Source organism: Pholcus phalangioides, unplaced genomic scaffold, assembly GCF_987345545.1.
Source record: "Pholcus phalangioides strain wild (caught in Gottingen) unplaced genomic scaffold, Ppha-v1.0 ptg000015l_1, whole genome shotgun sequence".
Lineage (NCBI taxonomy): Eukaryota > Metazoa > Arthropoda > Arachnida > Araneae > Pholcidae > Pholcus > Pholcus phalangioides.
In genome coordinates this window covers 33,517,001-33,537,789 of record NW_028301608.1, presented here as the reverse complement: position 1 = coordinate 33,537,789, position 20,789 = coordinate 33,517,001, and the positions used below count along the sequence as shown (strand labels likewise).

Here is a 20,789-nt window from a genome sequence, read left to right as displayed (position 1 = left end):
TGTGACAGTTTTTTAGCTATAACTTGCAAATTTACTCGAATTCGACATTTTTTTTGCAATTGGCGATGCTGCGTATGGATACAGATTTCTCGTATTTTTATAGTCAGCATAGGTATTTATCATGGCATGTATTGATACTAAAAAGTCACTAAAGAATAAGGCAAATACACGAGATATACAAAAATTCTAATTTCGATACCAACTGGTGTCGTCTTCAAAGGAAAAATAAATTTGGTGTATTTGCCTTATTTTTTGGTGACTTCTTAATATTCTTGAGCAGAATTGATCAACTCTTCCATGTATTGATACGTTAGAATGTGATGATACTTTTTATCAGAACACCTTCTGCGGGCCGGGTGGAACCCCTTTGCGTGCCAGAAGGTTGTGCACCCCTGGTTTAGACAATATACGTGACCGCTTTTTGTTAAATACATGGCAAAGGGATTTATATTTAGGATGTAAGAACTCAAAAAATGAATCAAATAATTCTAAGAAAAATCAAAACATGCTATTCAATGAATTATATCATTTTCTGCGGCGATTGACTTTGGTAGATTTTTGTGTATTCGATAATTAAATGGTTTTGAGGAATATGAGAAAAAAAAAAATTTCTTCGAGGTGATTTCATCGTTTTCAGAGATTTTTCAACAGCAGTCAATGTTAGTCACTAGCAGTCAACTTTGTAGCAAAGTTCCACTTATGTACAAAAATAATGAACCAAAAAGCACCGATCTCAAAATACCCTTATTTTTCTTAAAATTCTCACAGCATTACATTCACTTACGAGACACATCGCGAGCACGACACACACACACACACTCACAAACAGTTTAACGTTTCTCTCTTTCACAATATTCCAAGAATAACATTCCAAAACAAAGACGATACGATACATCAAACAATTCCCACACACACACGCACTAAATGCCGCGAGTTGTTGCGTTCTCTGAATTTTTCCCATCAGCAGGTATAGAATAAATAATTCTTAATATTGTCTATCTACATCCATGTGATTCATAGAATTCACCACTTTCTTTTTTTTCCAGTTCCAAGCTACAACGGAACTTTTTTGTAATGTGCTATAACCAGAACCTTGGCACTATAAATTCCAGAAATAAACAATGAGCAAAATAACAGGATTTATTATTGATTATTATTATTTTCAATCTTCTGAGCTTTTTCAGGTATTGTCATTATTTTTGCTTCTTTTTTTTTGCAATGTCCGGATACTAATAAATGTCCTTTAGCTGCAGTCCTATTTTTTTGCACGGCTTAAGCTTTATTTTATTTTATTGTAGATCCATCACAAGCGTCGACATTTTTTCCCGCAGTCATATGCCTGGGAAATTATCTGTGGATCTTTCACGCTATATGCGTAAACGGCGAAGATTTTATGGAACTTATAAGTGAAAAAAAATCTCTCCTTGAGAAATCGATTCCATTCATTGATTGAAAATAGTGATTCTTCTCGACTGGTAACGACGACATCATTGGAAGCCACAAGAAGGATCAGACCACCAACATCGTTCGCTTGTTTCAGCAATTATCCGCCTCTGGAGTTTTTTCATATTGTCCAGGAGAATTGTTGGTGACGAATCCAAGTTATAAGCTTCTTGATAGTGTTTCTTGGCGGATGTATAATTGCCCTAAAGATTCATAAAAATAAGGAAAAATCGCAAATCATTATTAAAAGTTGTTGTTAAACACAAATACAAGGAGATTATAAATAAACTGACACTATTCAGATGTATATAGCACTTTATTCTGATGGAGATGTTTTGATAAAACTTGGTAATATAAGATATATGGACCGTGGGTAAAAAGAAAGACTCAATTAAAAAAAGTTGAATTTTTGACCACCAGGGTGAAAAAGGGTTGCTTTTTATTTATTATATTTTTCGCAATTATATTTATTCCACGGTCTAAATAACGTATATACCAAGTTTCAATATACGTTCACCGCATTTTAAAATCTACACTACTCAGTTTAATTACATTGACACTACTCAGTTTAATTATGTTGACACTACTCAGTTTGATTATGTTGACACTACTCAGTTTAATTATGTTGACACTACTCACTTTAATTATGTTGACACTACTCAGTTTAATTATGTTGACACTACTCAGTTTAATTATGTTGACACTACTCAGTTTAATTATGCTGACACACTATGACCTACGTAGCGCTCGTACGTTGGGCTTATTTCATTGAAACTTGATATATGCGTTATTTGGACCATGGGAAAAGCTAACTCTGCGATCAAAAAGCAACTTTTTCGCCTGGTGGTCAAAAATTGAACTATTTCTTATTAGGTCTTCCTTTTCCCTCATGATTCATATATCCTATACCACCAAGTTTCATCAAAATTCTTCCATCAGAATGGGTGCTACATACGTCTGAGTAGTGCCAATCAATTTATAACCACTCTGCATGTGTTGAAATATTCACAAAAATTTCAAAATTCTTATTTAGGTGTACAGGGTGTCCTATAAATTAGTAAATAGTTTAAAAATTAATGAATATTGAAGGAATCGGTACATTTGAATGTGGTTTGCATAAAGTTATTCTCATGAAGAGGGATTTTTTTTCGGTACAGAAAAGTAAAAATTTCGTGCAAAAAATAGAGAGAGCACTTCACGAAAGTAAATCAGCGGAATTTTACAAATCAGAATCCTATAAAATGTAGTGTGTACAAATACTTAACAGCTCAGCGGTTACATAAGGTTATCATTTCGGCATTAATGGCTTGTTGAAGCGATTGTCGGCATCATTTGCGAGGTTGTTTCACCTCAGCGATAATTCGCCGAGTGAAGATTTACGAATGTTTCGGACTAAAGCTGTATCAAGAATTTACTTTAAACCAGATTTGTTTCGGACACAGAAGATATTGAAGAAATGCTCCTGTTCAATCACTACTGTTGAACTTTCATGTAGCGCCCTCTATCGAAAAAAACTGACCTTTTTTGTTCGTGGGGAAAAAAGTTTCGTGAGAATTACTTTTTCGCAAACCCAATTCAAACATCGTTTGTTTCAATTTTTATGAATTTTTTTAAATTTTACGAGTATATAGGACACTCTGGTTTTATATTTAAGAACAAAAATCAGGAGCGTGTATAAATTCTATGGGGGTCTTATCTCAAATTTTGTGGACCAAAGTGGGTGTGGGACACCAACTCAAGAGCAGCAGTATTTGAAATTATTAGATTTATAAGGACGCAATGCCAAGTATAATGGCGAGTAAGCTAACGGGCCCGGAATTAAACGGGGGAAGGGGGGGGGGACGGTGAAATTGTTTCTCCCACCAAATATGAATTTTGAAATTCTTCTCTTTTAACAAATACGGATTACCCTATTATAAAATTGTTTATTTGATTAAATATGCATTTATGTGTTCAAAAATGATTTATTTCATTAAATATGGATTTTCGTTTATTTTGAAATTATTTCTTCACCGAATCTGAAAAACAAAATTGATTAATTTCTTTTATTAATTCAAAAATAGTTTTTTTTTTTCAGTTGTTCTAGAATTACGTTTTCATTAATCGCAAAACTATTTTTTTCCACTACTTATAACATTAATTTTTCATATATGAAATTTCCCTGGTAACTACATTTTTTAAAGTAACTCAGATACCATTTTTAAAAGTAACCGCGGAAATCTCTAAAATCTCTAAAATTATATGTCACTTTTCATGCCGACATTTCCCTCCTGGAATATATAAAATGGGGGGGGGGGCAAAAAGTTATTGGCCCCAGGTTTCCACAGCGTTATAGGTGAAAGTAAAAAAACTCATAGTTCTAAATACTACAGTATATCCTCCCAGTGACCTTCAGACTTTATCAAAAAATTGTCTTCGTTGAATAGTCTTTCTCTGTTAAATAAACATTGTTCTCGAACTGGTCGGCGACCACTAGCGAATGCAACATGTACACTCGCACAGGGCCCTCTTGGAAGTGGGGGCTCAGAATGGGCCTAAGTGGGCCATTCTCAATCTCTCTCTCTTTCTCTGGACCCAAGAATGGGCCAGAAGAAGCCTAAATGCAAATTCTCGCACAGGAATGGCTAGTTATGGCACTAGCGGCCACGACCAAGTCGCTCGGTCAAGAACCTCGTAGAGCCACATTTGACTCACGAACTATTGAATATTCGAATATCCCTGATTCACATGAAGCGTTCATGAAACCCAATGTTTCATATTTGACCACTTTATCATAGGAGTGAATTTAGGTAAATTCGTGCAGTTAAGAAAGAGAGGTTTAACAGGAACACTGAATAATAAAACACATCCGTGTTCCCATCTCAGATATAGATCTCTTTCTTAGATATCGCATCAGAAAATTAAATTCATTTACCATCATAGTAGAACACAAATTGAAAAAAAAAAAACTAATTCCGAATTGAATTACTAAAATTAATCGAAAAAAAAATATGCGTAAAACACTGCAGTTAATTTACACGAATTTTAAATCATATATATCCATGTATAACAATTTGTAAATAAATTAAAATTAATCGGTGAAGAACATGGAAACAGGTATAAGAAGAACATTCAAAATCGATTATGTTGATAAATTGTTTCGCCGAATTCTTGCGGTAAAAGCCAATTTAAATGTTGGAAAATTAATCTCGAGTCCACGGCAACGCCCCGTTCAAAAAAATACCCCAAGAAAATGAGAAAAAAAAGTTAAACTAAAAGAAAAATACACGAAGTATGTAAAGTTGAGTTTGAATATTCCACGAGCATAAGAAACACGCGAATAAAACAAATTATTCTGATATCACGGGATTAGAAGAAAATTTCATTAATTAATTCTTCATTACCGAAAAATTTCTCTTTCTATTTTTTTTTTTTCTGTAACTTATCGATCGATTATTTTTCCCCCCAAGGAATGAGAAGAAGAATCCGATTACGCACATTTATCGATTTTTGAATTAATGATGACTGATGTCATTTGCAGTTCGGATCATATTTAAATAATCCGAATTTTCCTCATCAGAGTGGGCCGAGATTTAAAATATATATACATCAAAGCTATTTGATTTAATTTGAGATATTAATTTGAATAACATAAATTTGAATTTAATTTCTTTAATATGGATGATAGTATAAGGGAAAAATACTATTATAAGAAACAATATAAGGGAATTTTATTAGCATAAATTCGTATCGTACTGAATCATACTGGATACGGGAAGAAATATTATCACAAAATAAAATAAAAGTGAAGCATAATTGCAAACCCCGTGAATACGTAAATCTTTTAAATATTCATAAACATTGAAGGAATCAATATATAACTAATATTTGAATAAGGTTTGCGAAAAAATTATTCTTTTTAAAGGGGATTATATTTTTTGATATTTTTATTAAAGGAAATTCTTTTTTTTTCTTTCAGAAAAAAAGTTATTCAATTTTTGGTTCATAGAAGGCACTGGCCGCAATAAAATCACTGTATATCGAATATTTTCTATGATTTTTATAAATTTCATTGAACATTATAATAATGTAATTTTTATATTATCTATCTTGTCCGATGTAACAAATACAATGTGGATAATCCTAGACTTTCAATACTACAATTTTGAATTTCCGAAAAGTTTAAATTAATTTTTATATTGATAAACTGTTTACTTAGTTTTACATAAATTTGATATATGAGATTTTTGTATTGTAGAATACTTGGATACATTAATATTGCATGGCACTCACCTTTATATGATAAATCACGGCCAGATTTAGATGAGCTCTCGCAAGTGATGGATCCAATGTTAAAGCAAGTTTATAACTCTGTGAAATATAAATTAAAATGAAAATTTATAAACGATAAATGAATCGTAGAAACAAACACATACCATTGAGTATTTTGTTCATAATTAATTGATATATTTTATTCCTAAATGATAATAAATTCGAATTATATTCTATTGAGTTATATTCGGTGAGGATATCGTTTGTAACACGTGTTTTTTCAAGTTCCACAAAACTCGTCTTAATATAATATTTAGTCATCATTATTTTCATGCATTTGTAACTAAATACAATTGATTCATTACATTACATAACAATTGATTGTCAAAAATGATTCGCAAATAAACGTGGGGTTTTAAATTGCAGAAATGAACGTAAAGACCCGTTTACACGTGTAAAGTGGTTTAGAGTTAACTAAATTTCAAGTCGTCAAGTACTTTAAACCCCGCCGTAGTGGTGGTAGGCTGAAGTTGGTATCGAGCACTTGACGACATAAAGTTCACTTAACTACTAAACTACTAAACGCGTGTAAAAGGGTCTTGGTGCATCAACCATAAGACGCAAGATTGTTTTATAAGTTCCACTGAAAAATATGGGAGAACAGTTGACACCCGTTATAACGATCAATGCATTTTACGGAAAACAAACGTGATATCTAGTGATTGGCGCATCTGAAAATTGAAAGAAATCATATATAAAAAAAAAGCTTTTAAACAAAATTTCACTTGGGACATAATGAAAATTTTTATCAATTTTTGTTATATAGTGTTGTAGTGAAAATACAAATGAAAAATCAGAAGCTATAACAAGCAAATTTCTCAAGAAATAGACTGGGAAATGATAATGAAAGCAAAGGTAAAAAAATATCAATACACATCTAGCAGATTAGGAAATGATAAAATGTATATTCATAATATACACACTTTAGATTTTTGAAAAAAAAAATATCACGTAAATATTTTCAATATTCTGTTAATTTCTCGCAAAAACTGGGGTGTGAAAGAGTGTATTTCGGACATTTTATTGGATTGAACGATTTTTAACATCGTTATATTGGATAAAAAAAAACATAGAATGATTATGAAAACGTACGGAACCTATCTCGTGCCTGTCGTTGTAAAGAACGATAGCTATGACACATGGTCGTTATAACGAATATCGACTATTTTTAAAGCATCAAGTGAATTTTCATAAGCTCCACGTTTCTTGTCAATGGCTCGTAAGAAACACAAACACAAATATAAAGGCCACAACAGGGAAATTGCCATAAATTTGCAACAATCTCCAAACAAGATCAATGCATCAAGTTACTAATAATAATGAAGTTTCACTCAATGCCCGAGGGATGTCCCTTATTTCCAAGGACAGATAAGAACCATTTCTGTGTGTGTGCGCGCATACACATACGTAAAAAAAGAGAAGCGAAACATATATATATATACATACAAGAAAGTGCTAACATTAATTTACCAGAGAAACTGTTTTACCCTCGAGACAGGACCCAGAGGTAAACAACTCATACTGTTAGGCGTATGCAATGTATGTGAGCCATGCACGAAAACCCTGCAAGTCTTCTTACCGGAAAAAAGCAAAAGAAAAAGGAAAAAAAAGGATAAGGAAAAGTTGCGATATACGCACCGGGAAAAAGATCTACGACTTCGGGCGAATTGGTCATGATTTATGGATGTCTCAATATATATATACATACGCCACAAGACCTAGCTAGACCTCACGAGACAGTCTCTGCCTAAATAACGATGAAGCTGCTGCTCCTGTTACTATCTCTCTGACAGTGTACCACTTTTCTCGAGAACTTTCTTTTAGCATGCCAGGCGTGTAACTCCCCCCCCCCCTTGCTATCCCTGCTGTGTTATCCTTTGTGCATTTTTCTTAATGATTTCAGTCAGTTGGGGCCCGAGCTACACTTGTTTCAACAAGAAACAGAGGTTCTTGATTGGATTGCTGCAAGTTGCAAGTGATTCCATCCACACGAAGAGCGAAGCGTTGTTACAATTGCGATTTGTTATAATCTAAACTTGCATGTTGTTTGCTATTTTAATCATCACCATCAGCATTAGTGCTACTTTACTATGAGAAACGTAGAGATGATAATCTACACTGTGTTGTATAAATATAGTCGTGGTAGATTGCCTCACTTTACCAAACTTCCATACCATACAAGACTAAAGGAAGTACTAGATTATTGGTTGAATATTAATGTACAAATTAAAGTGATAAATAACGTGTCCTATAAAACTGTGAATACAGGGTGTTTATAAATAAACTGGCACTACTTAAACGTATGTAGCACGTATCCAGATGGAGGTATTGCAGTGCTGCATCTTTGAAGTGAAGCAAATGTCTGAAATTTGTTTGGATAACCTGATTATTAATTGTATATAAACCTGAAAATCATAGGATATGTCAAGGGAAACCAATAATTCCAATAATTCACAAGCAATTGCGCTTATTTTGTGAAACCTCCTCATCAGAAAAGCTCGCCGTACAGTCTGGCAACTTCGGCAACTTCTGTAACAAAAGCCGCGAAATTTCCATAAATAGCTTGAATAATTAGCAGACACTTGAGAGAGAAAGTGTAAGTGCTATTCGTGGTTCCCGATGAACATATATGAAAGTTTGCACACATAGATTCTTAATTATTTTAGTTTTAGGTAAAAGTTTGGATTTTAGTTTTAGGTAAAGTTTCGTAGCCGCGTGAAAGTCTTCCAGATAAAAGAGGAACTGCACTGCATAGACACGCGTTTCATCCCATGTTGTTGCATAACCGATAAAGACTGTCCCATGAGTGAAATTAAGTGAAAATCTCAAGATCACCGATAATGAGGTAATAAGACGATTCTATGGATTCCATGCATATGTATGTTTGCGAGACCGTGATCATTATGACGCGAGACGATCATTCATCATCATTACGGTGCTTTATCATTCTAATGTGCGAGAGAGTTGCTTACCTCTTCAGCCGATTCATAATCCTCCATGTCCTTCAATATGTCACCGTGCTCAGCATAATACCTCCCACATGACGAATCAGATAATGAACATAAATCTAGAGCTTTGATTATGGATTCCAGGGCCTGCAAAATATTCCGTGCATTTTCATTAGCGACAATTACGAACGCTTACTGCATAAACTTTACTAGAAATTGCATAAGCTTCACGCGTAATAGAATTTTCATTTTGATACATATTAGCAAACTTGCCCAGCATAATCCATATATATCATGTGAACCCAAAACTACACATATATTCTGAATATCGGTGTAAATTACCCATTTCGTTACATTGTGCACATTGTGCCACAAATGTGTGGGTTGCTTTTTCTTACTGTAGATTTTTTTTACCTTAGGGTGTTGAGCTCTGACCTCAAGGATTGTGTAAGTTTTCAGTTAGAATTTGGTGAATATGAGTTTTAGTTGGCTTTCATCAGAGGGCAGCAAGTAAAGTTGCAGTTTAAGGGGGTTTTTAAGATGGCTTCTAGGAGAAGTGCTCCCAGGAAAAATATGGTTTTTTGCATAAAATTTAGCAATTAAATTCTGGAAAAAATTGTATGTGAAGATTAATATAGCCTGCATCATCTCGAATGAAGTGAATTATTTATTCACAAAAAAATGGGAAAAAATAAAGATTTACTGACACATTTATGTTTTCAATGCATTTTACAGTATCAAAACTACAAAATAATTTCGAAAATGTCAAAAATTAAATGCGTGTGTCTGAAAAGTTTATTGTTAAATCTACTGACATTTAGAAGATCTTCGGAATTTCAGTACAGAATTTTTTTTTAATTTTGTGAGGGATTTTCCGATATAGCTATTAATCGTTTGTATACGGGTACGTCTAAAACTGCGAGCTAAGTTTTTTCCTTGAATGATTTGCTGATACTCCCATCATTGGGTATGGATGTCACGAAAAATTTCATTGCGAGCCAAGCAACGCACACTAAACGAGCGTAAAACTTGGGAGGATTCATGGATGGTTGGTACATCAGATTGGTCGTGCCTCTTTGATTTTGTATTGCGGAGGCTATGGCGCTGCGATCACAACAGAGTTGTGCGTAAGAGGAAGAAGAAAAGAAAAAGAAAGCAAAAAACTTTTAATCTTGATGAAATAAACGAATTTAGTTAATTATCGATTATCCCGCTGTCAAAAAGTACGCACGATTAGACTGTAGTTTCACCTTTAGACCATTTCCAGCTTTAAAGTTTCAGCTTCATAATGTTATTTGTTAGCTTCATAGTATTCGTTGACAGTGAATTATAAGAGTGGGTTATAACGGAGGTGAAGCACATACTAACCAAAGACTCTTTGTTGTTCTTGATGACAAATGCATTTAACCTAGTTCAGACACCATTGGTAAATATGAAAAGCTCGTTGCGGATGCTTGCAAAAAAATCAAAGAGCAATTCTAGTTCAGACAACAAGGTCTTACCTCAGCTGTTCTGTTTGTGAAACTGTACAATGAGGCCAACAAATGGAGGACATCACGACTGAGCTTATCACTGGAGATTTTTAGGGACATTAGCAGAGTCTCTGCCTGTTGGTAGCTCCTTTCTTGCATTAGTAGTTGGGCCTGAAAAATTATCGCAGAAAGGTATATATCTTTAAGAAAATATATTTCTAGGAACACACGTGCTGACTTTACATTGAAAAAAAAATCGAATTAACTCAATACAAAATGATACCTAATTGAGATTTTATGAAATTTGCTAATAAACGATTGAGTGGCATCGCAGAAAAATTCTCACGCATAGATAAGTCTTTTAGATAATGATGAAGAACAAGGAGTGTTGTTCTAATCTTACATTAGCAGAACATCCGAGCATTTTCAAATACAAAGGATACAGCAGGCAAACTGTCATATTGAAGATATATTATCATTGAAAATGAATATTCTAAATAATATTATTTAGATGATTGCGAATGGCAGTGAATACACAGAGAATATAGTTTTATATAAATTTAATTCATCGTTCTACAAATAATAATTAAGATTGCTTGTAATAATACTCTAGATAAGCGCTTCACATCAATAAATTCTAATTATTAACTTGCCTGTTGGTTACAATTCATTAAATTTATTCAATTATTATTAAAACATAAAAAAGTTTATTATACTCCATTGGTACTTCGCTTTAATTAAGAGCAATATGTGAGAATATTGGAAATGCATATTGAATGAAGAAGAAGTTATAATTAGAAATTATTAGAGGAAGATTTTGCGGAAGTTTACATAGTACAATTTAATTGTATTAAATAAATATTGGTTCAGATTTTTGAGCGATATTCTTGGAGTCCTTGTGCCATAATGAACCATTGGTTGACTTCATTATGATAGCAATGAGGTCGTTAATAAATGCATGATCATGAAATAAAGCATTTAAGAAGACAATACCGAAGTTATACATTCAAAACATAATATGATTGTACCGGTCGATACGGTGAATCAATTTGAGTATACGAACTGGAAAATTCTAATTCATTTTTATTATATTTTCGGATAAGGTTACCACGTGTAGAAAAATTAGTTCGTTTACCCAATCAGGTTTCCATGGCCGTCGTTAAATTGATGAATGGTTTTTCGAAACGAATTCAATCAATTCTCTTATAATTGTTTATGTGTGAATTGTTCTTCCATTTGTCAATATGTATAGCTGGATGAACTGATCCTGGCGAGACACTGGCAAATTATGGATGAATTATAAACCTCAACAATCAATTTTATAAAGCACATTGGGTATAATCATGGCATGTCAGTTTCCACTCAAGTCGATAAATAAATATGACCATGAGATTCCGAATGGACCATTTCGTCAGTTTCAACGAGAACAGAGAGTATCGGCTAATGATAGAGAATAAGGCCAAATATATGGACTAGCTGTTGAATGAGCAAGTGTACACCACTATATTAGTTTTGCGAATACACGCAACTTTTCCGCGGCATACTTTCGCTCGTTGTAACTTCCAGTGGGTGACCGGCCTTTACGGTCAAAAAAATCTTGAAGAAGAGGCATACAGTCGTCTCTCGGTATTCACGAGGGTTACATTCCGGGGGCAAACGCGAATACGGAAAATCCGCAAATAACACGAATCATGAACTTTTGTTTATACTTATTTTGTGCAGCAGAAATGACTTAGGCTTTGGGTTAGGGTAAAAATGGGGATGCCATTTACCTTGATTTCCAGAAAGCATTCGATCCGATCTAACATGGTAAGCTCTTCAAGCGTTTGGGATTCCGGGCAACTTGCTGAATTGGATAGAATCGTGGTTAAGTAATAGGTCACAACGGGTTGTGGTGAACGGGGAATTTTCTGATTTTGCAGGTGCCACAAGTGAAGTCCCTCAAGAAAGTGTACGTATACCCTTTTCACTTTTTATCAATAAACTCGATCAGGGTATCGATAGGATTGTTAGCAAATTCGCAGATGTTAAGCTAATGAGGATAGTCGGGAATCAAAGCGATAGAGAGTTGCTCAAGACCAACCTATACAGGATTGCAGCGTGGACAAATGAATGAAGCATGTCTTCCAGTGTTGAAAAGTGCATGGTCACTCATTTTGGTTTGAACAACCTACGTTTCACTTACAAGTTCAATGGTATTACTATCCCGGATGCAACCGATTTGGGAATTCTCATTGACGAGCGGCTTAGGTTTTCCGAACATTGTTCAGCGGTGGTCAAGAAATCGAATGGAATGTACGGTTTCACTCTCAAAATTTCATTCTCTTTGCGCTCTCTTTAAGTAATCCTTCCACTTTTCCGGGGTTTAGTTCATAATTTTTTATATTGCTATAAGGTTTTGGGGACCATACTTACAGAGGGACATTGTCAGGGACAGTGGTCGAGGGGTGCAAAGGGCCACGCGTGCTCCTGATGGTACACGAGGCTTAAGCAATAAAGAGAGACCTGATATTTTGAAAATGTTTGCATTGGAAGAGTATAGATGTCGGGGGAGGTGGTATGACTGAAGTACATAAAATTTTCAACGGGATGGATAAAATGGACCATGGGTTATTAATATATCGTCAATCAACTGCTTCGACAAGGGGACACCAGTACCGATTGGTGAGGGACAGTTCTAGATTGTGGCGCAGCAGGAAGTTTTTCTTCAATAGGGTTGTGAGTAAATGGAATAACTTACCTCCGGGGGTCGTGGATCCTAACACAATTGGCACGTTTAAAAAGAAATGGTATAACACATTGGGATAAATCGAGAAGCTATCCATAGTTAGATGAGACAACCATAATATCTTGTGGGCAATATATTTATATTTTATCGTAATTATTGGTTTTTATTGCCCTTATTGGGTTGCTGTATTCTGGATATAGTTCAGATACGTATTCGACATACATATTTTTTTATGGACATCTTTTTTCAGCACACCTCGTTGGACATTTTGTCTGTTGTGGCATTTATATTTCGAGTAGAAGGGGCCGGACAGGGATTGTCGATGATGATTTCAGAAAGAATATTATAATTACTGTTTGCCATTTCTTCTTCATTTCAGTTAATTTAATAGAGTATGGTAAGAAGACTTCGTCTAGAATTTTTCTAAATGTCAAAAACTTACCATGGATGTCATGGAAACGAATCTATTGCTAATTTAAATTTACGAAGCGCTTGAACTATGGCATTCACAATGTACATAGCGAGCAACAAATGTTCGGATAACATTCGGTCAAACATGTACTTTTCTTATTTTTGAAAAATTAAAAAAAATATTTAAATATTTAGTTTAGGGAATTTTATCGAATTTATACCAAAATGTTCGGTGATGATGCATAATAACCGGACTTATTAGACTTATAGGTAGTAAATTCTAACACGAAATTGACACGTTTGAAAAGAAATACGATAAACATGTTGGGGGTAAATCGAGAAGCTATCCATACTTAGAATGAGACAACCATAAGTATTCTTCATGGAAATTGTATAATATTTTATCATGTATATATATATATATTGTTATAATTTCTGTGATTGTGTTTTTAATTGTGTTGCTGTATTTTTGTAATATATGACATCCATATTTGTATGAGCATCTTTTTCTCAGCCACCTCGATAGGGCATTTTACCTGTTGTGGCGTTGTATTTGTATTTGTATATCACATTTACCTCAACATATACAGTATAACTGGCCAGACTTCAAAATGAAACATTGGACCCATATTCGGACAATCTTTTCTGACGACCACCGAAGATAGAGAAACGTCTAGAAAATAATTTCATAACCGATCATATTCGATTTACCTCGATCAGATTACACTGATCATTCTTATTCGAAAGCCAGAGTACTCCACTAATAACTCTGAAAACGATTTTTTTATTCAATTTAAGAAAACCTAATACATATATTTTTTTTTCGATTTGAAAAATTAAAGTAAATATTCACATCGCAAATGCTTTAAAACAAATTAAAGGACACAAGTACATAACTAAAGATTATTATTATTATTATTATTTCAATTTTTTTTGAAGAATACATAAATATACGGTTGTTTTTTCCTCCCTCATCATTTCATTCGCCTGTCTGAGCACGATTTCGAAAAATCGCGAGGCAAATGGATGTGCTCCGAAATAGAAGGAGAAACCCAAGAAAGTGAAAGAAAAAAAGAATAAATAAATTTTTCCAAGGAAAAACGGGAAAAAGCTGCGCGTCTTATCTCCGGTGTCTTTCTTGGTTCTCTGTTTTATACTAACGACACGATAAAACCAATATCTCTTACGCAGTCAGATGTTTCTGAAACAAATAATTTTTTACCTCCTCGATCAATTTTTTTAACGGTTAATTTAATTTTTTTTTCCTTTTTCTCGACGTAAAAAAAATAAATAAATAAAAATGCCTTGAATTTTATTGATTTTTACTCCGGTTTTCTTCTAGCGGAAAATTGTCTTCGGGAAATTGCTTCCGTCATTTTCCTCCTTCACTCATTGTCCTTGTGTGTTATTTTCTTTTGATATATATATGTATATACGTGTTTTTATATTTATTTCCTTCTTATTTAGGCTAAATCCTTGTATTTATGGATACTAAAGGGGAGAAGAAAAAAAAAAAAAGGATGGAAAAACTGGATTTCCAGTCGTTATCGGAGAGAAATTTTCACAGTAAGCCATTTTTCCTTAAAGCAATTTGTTTTAAATGTTCGCGAATAGGATTAAATTACACGTGAATGCGAAATTTCAAAGACATACGTTCGGAATTTTGTACGTTGATTGCGGCGGCTCTTAGAAAGTTATTCGACGTGACGTTCTCCGACGATGAGATATTAATCTCCGGCTCAACAACCTATACTTATTGCGTGGATGTTTCACTCATTGTCGATGGCGAGAGGCCGCGCGTCGAGCAATTCGTTCGACATTACTTAATGCTCGAGTTCTGCGAGTAATTGGCGAAATTTAACGAGTTTCCTAGCTGCGCATACTTTAGAAAATTATAACTGTTCAAACCAAAATCAATCGTTATGTTCTCGTTGGAAAACAGCCCTTTCCGTCTACGTACATGCATACATCGTTGAACAATTTGAGTCTCTGATTCATGGGTACTTTGGTAATTGCCGAATGATCTGGAATGAGTATCGGTATGCGCATCTATATCAGGCTAGACTAGAGTTGTTTTTTACTACCAGGAAAAAAAAATAGTAATAATAAAATTACTCTGAAAGCTATCATGGTTACCATTCATGCTCGATGGAATCAATGAAAACCAATATGGGTATATTTTCACACATTATATTTTCAAAAGACACATGATACAAGAAAATTCATTCTTTATTTTTAAAAATGGGAATGACATTTAATCATTTATGTACACACTATAACTATTATTTAGTGAGATTTTCTAACGAATGATGAAATAAATTTGTACAAATAATAAATCGTTGTTAAATATGTAAGCTTTCAAACTCATATGTGAATTCAAATTTATTCTAGCATCCTAAAAAATGTAATTTTTGCGTTCTCAATGTATGTTTCGCATAACATTTATGATATTTGATGGGTTTTTTTTTTGTTTTAATCAAATTAGCATTTTTTTAATATAATGTATGTTTTTTCATCCCTCTTTATTTTTGAATATGAAAAAGTGTGATTAATCTAGAAAAATATGAAATCACGTGAGACATGGAAATATAAAATTCAGAATGTTTTTGACCTGCTGAACACGAATATCGCAAAGTTTTACTGGCTCTGGCTTTGGAGATATTACCAAGTTAAAAGTTGAAAAAAGTAATTTACGAGTGATATCACACTGAACAACAATCAAATTGCGTCCGATATGGAAATATACATTTCTGAATAGTTTCTGAATATTACTTTCTGAATACTTACCGAATATTAGCATGAAGTTTTGTTTGCTTTTGTTTTTGAGATGCTGACAGTTAGATGGTGCTTTTCGAACATTGCTGTGTAGTAAGTGGTAAGAGAAAAGGTAGAAATCGGTAAGATCATAGAACAATGTTACCAGGTAAAATGACCGACCTCGATGCTGGCTAAGTGCTTTTGGACAATTGTGAGAGATGCTCGTTATTCCAGTACAAAGGTGATGCAAAACGAAGTACGTCTTAGACGTCGATAAGTGAACTATTGTGCTGTATTTGCGTTCCTATGCATTTGTGTTGGGTTTTTTGAAATATTTATTTTGCTTTATATATATATATATATATATATATATATATATATATATATATATATATATATATGTGAAATAATGTGTAACAAATGTGCAATTTCATAGAAAACCGTAGCCAATCCGGCCTCTTTTTTATGATCAAATTTGTGTTCAGCACACCAAATTACATAAGATATGACTATTTTTGTTTCAGACGGAGAAACTTTATCAAAATTTGTTGTTCACTGCATTATCGAAGCTACCCAATTAACATTAACAGTTAACACTGTATAACACGACTATACCTTATATCGACTGTTTCGATACAGGCCCAAATTTTTTTCCTATCATCCCATGTTATTTTTGTTATTTTCACCCAGAAAAGCGGATTAGTCCGAGTGGCATATTGGTAAGAGATGCTCGTCTTCAACTAAGAAAATGACCGTCAAGGTCCACGGGTTCAAATTCGGCCTAAGAACACCAGAAACACGTTCGTTACCTATCGAGCCTGGGCCGACCACCGATAGATGGCATCTTTATTTACCACCCCTCTCCACTGGTTGGAAATTGGCGTATGGCGTATGTATGACACTGTAGTCCGTGTGCGGTATAGTAGTATAACGACTTACAAAAATCTTCAGTGCAATAGATCGTAACGTCCAAACTCATCTCTTCTTCGCCTCTTTTTTGCAAAGAAGTGTAATTGTAAGGTATTGGAGAATTCGTTAAAAAGATGAGTGTGATAAATTATTACAATTTTATCATTATTTTCTGACTTGATTCATTTCGTACATTTGTTAGCAAAAATTTATCACATACGTTTTTTTATTTGACCGCATGTCAATTCCTTTAGGGATTTTTTATTATATTGTTCTTTATTGTAAAAGGTTTGATATAACTACTTCCCGATAAAATGTCTGTTTTCTGCGAAAACAGATCAGTGTTATATCAAACGTTGATTGTATACAACAAACGTTTGAAATACGGTGTGCTTCGAAAGTCCATTAAAAATTTAAAAATTAATTAAAAAGGAACGAATGATGATTTATCGACTGCTTTATTTGCATACATCTGAATCGCGAATAATTCATCTCAACGATATTTATCATTGACTTCATGAACTTTTTTTTTCTTACCCAAAAACCCATTCTACCTCTGATTCTACATTCATGCAAACCATATATTTTTTTTACATTTACTCTTTTTATTTAATTTTTTAATTTTAACGAATGTTTGACGCACCTTTCATGTATGATAAATTATAGAAATAAATTATGAAATACTGTACGATCAAAACTTTATGCACGTTACTGCCAAAGCACGAAATTACCAGCGAATCGACCAATTTCGTTGTAAATTGACTCAGCCAATGTCCGAATACCACGCTGTGGCTAGCCAGTTCGCAAAGTGGCCGGACATCCCTAGCCAAAGTCCACTGACAAAAAATTTATTCGGGGAAACCACCAAGTTGGGCTATATTTTTCGTGATAAGTATGTCCACGTCAGCTATGGGAACGTATCAAACCGCAATCACGATTCGGTGATAATTTTTTTCTTGAGATTTAACAGAAAAAACTGTGTCTATATTTAATTTTAATCGATTTTTCTCACAAATTTCCATTTTTTTTGTCTCTCGCTTATTTCATACAGCTAATATATATAGCCATGTATCACACGTTGGCTATGAAAGAAATAGGTTTGACACTTACCGGACCATCTTACATCAGCACATTGAACTTTGGCCACGGATCTCCAGCCGCTTCGTGAATCGGCGGCACTTCGAGCTTTTGCAGTAACATGTATTAAACACTCGGTAGAATTCGATAATGTATATTCATATGAAATACAGTACTTAACTTTTAACATATATCGGCACTTCTATATTTAAAAGTTTTATTTAGAAATGCTATTATATATATAAAACAGAGATGATGGTTGATTTTTGCTCAGCTAAGACATATGAAATGGACATTACACCGAGGTTAACAGGAAAAAAAGTGTCACTTTACACTCATACCCTAGAGAGAGGGTGCATTTTTCCTTAATACACGCATAGTAGCATGACTTGAGGAATAGAGACATTTTAGTCTTTCAACTTCATCTAACGGCTCCCATGGCTGAAGTTATGCACTTGTCTTGTTTGCAAGAGATCCTGGGTTCGATTCCGGGTGGAGAGAAATGGTATTTTTTTAATGTTCAACTCGGCATAATATCCAGGAAGCCTATTGAGTTCATGTATCCTAGCAGACCAAACAAATCATCATCCATCCGCCGCCTGGTGGCCATTAGATGAAGTTAAAAATAATGCAGTGTCTCTACTCAGCAAGTCTCTCTATGGTATGATGGTCAGTGCGCTTGCCCATTTGTTTGGTCCTGGGTTCGATTCCCGGTGCAGAGAAATTACACTTTTTTCTTGTTCAACTCGGCATAATATCCAGAAATCCTATCGATTTTTCAGACTATTACAATATTACTTTATAGAAAACATTTTGATTCTTATTTAAAAAAAAAAAATTATATATGTTTTCGAAACGTGTATCTTTTTGCAAAACAAACAAATTAGTTCGCGAAGATGAAATTTATTTCATTTCCCTACGACGTATATGCAAATAGTTTAAATAAATTTCAAAGAAGATTTCAAATGAGGAAGAAAAAGTATCACAAAAAACATCATACAACAAACACAAACGTAACGGTGTAATCTAATTAGAGAGTTCGTTACTATATTTGTACATTTTTTTTGTTGTTCTTTTTTAATATTGACGGATATGTAAATGAATAAATAAACGCATTCGTGACTTCAGTTGGAAATTTAATAATTAAGGACTTTTTTTTTTCCTTATTGATCCAACGTCTAAGTAAAAGGAACATGTTAAACTTGAACCGAATATTACGATGTAGAAAATTCTTAATAATCCGAAGAAGATTTCGTAATTGCTTTGCAATATTTAATTTTCTTCCTTTCGAAGAAAATAAATATACAAAGTACCATTCATTCCTCTCTTCTATTAGTTTATCTATTGAGTCTTTTTTTTTTTTTGAATAAATTGGTGAAATATAAAAATAACATTTCAGTTTTGATCTTATTCGTGGAAAATGTAAGCTGTACACTGTGTAATTCAAACGTGAATGGCCACCATTGTCAATAGAGGCTCAGTTTCATTATTCCCGTCGCAGTGGAAGCGCTGTGTATATTTTTTCATATATTGTGATTTAGACCATTCTCAAATCTCTCCTAATTTAACATGACAACTTATTTTTCTTTCTTGAAAACAAGTCTTTTCGACGCTTCTTCCGAAATCCCAGGCTGCGGTCTCCGGCCTTTATTTGCCACTGGGCTCACGTGCAATTTTTATTCCCTAATCATTGGGTTCAGCTATCCATTTTAGTCAAATGGCTTGTAAGTAGCATCGAGTTGATGGCTGTCTTCATGGGGAGAGCGACGCGAGTGATTTGATGCTTTCGAGCTTGGGGCAAGGGGAGCCACCACTATAAATCTCCGCTAACTTTTTCGACACAACTCTGCCTTTTTTGAGGTAACGGAAGTAAGGTGCTTTGCGTCAGTCCGGGGTTGTGAGCGCTTCTATCTATCTATGCTATACACCTGCTTATAAAGGAAAATCAAAGGTTACGACGTTTTCAATTTTAAACGTGACTTTTGCTTTTGTCTCCAAATGAATTGTAATTTTAGGACTGGAAATAAATTAAGAAATCCACGAATGCACGTTATTAAAAATATTTAAATCGATCTATTGCGTTCTGCTACTCCAGTTAACCAGTAATAGCACGGATTCGAATTCGCGACGTCCTGTGTTCGAACCCTACTGGCGCCACAGTGGTGGTCTGTGGTTTCCCACTTCAAGGCGCGAATTCGAGCCGATCTCTCCGTTAAATAGTCTAGCCAAAGACAAGAAAGCAACAGGCCTACAAACGGTACAAATATAAATACAGCCGTTGCACTTCCCGTTTGAAATATAGATGGCAGACACGATACTAGATACGCATCCAGACTAGAGTGTTAGGTACACGTACTTACATTTTTAGTACAACCAACTAGGTACTAAATTACCCATGACGATAGACCTTAGTTGTACTCAATTTGAAAGAAATAAAAGTAAAATCACTGGCAGACATTTCACAATGCACTCACGAAAATTCGAATATTCAAGCAACAGCCGTTTCCTTTTCTTATGTTGAAGCTAGATGACAGCAGTTCTCAAGCCAGAAATATTCATGAATAAAAGACCAAGATACGGCTATGAATTTCGGACGTCTGTATATACGGGAGTGAAAGGCGTACACCAGTGAAAGGGTGGATTTTTTTATTGCATTTAGAGATTTTAATTAGTTTCAAAAACGGAAATCCTTTATTTCCGGGAACATTTTTCTAATTTTAAGAAATTTCATGA

General features: G+C 34.1%; 1 protein-coding gene across 2 annotated transcripts in view; it reads right to left on the bottom strand.

Moving 5' to 3' along the window:
- Positions 1 to 1,215: 1,215 nt before the first annotated feature.
- Positions 1,216 to 20,789, bottom strand: part of LOC149075845 (protein O-mannosyl-transferase TMTC1-like) — a 198,467-nt gene continuing 178,893 nt past the window's right edge. The window contains exons 15-18 of one of the 2 annotated variants that reach the window (XM_089243364.1): positions 10,205 to 10,345; positions 8,727 to 8,849; positions 5,716 to 5,793; positions 1,216 to 1,646 (exon numbers count right to left, since the gene is read on the bottom strand). In XM_089243364.1, the coding sequence (XP_089099490.1) occupies positions 1,488 to 1,646; positions 5,716 to 5,793; positions 8,727 to 8,849; positions 10,205 to 10,345 (501 nt within the window). In that variant the 3' untranslated portion in view covers positions 1,216 to 1,487. Of the gene's footprint in view, positions 1,647 to 5,715; positions 5,794 to 8,726; positions 8,850 to 10,204; positions 10,346 to 20,789 lie in introns of those variants that run through there. The other variant, XR_016194023.1, reaches the window with a different exon arrangement.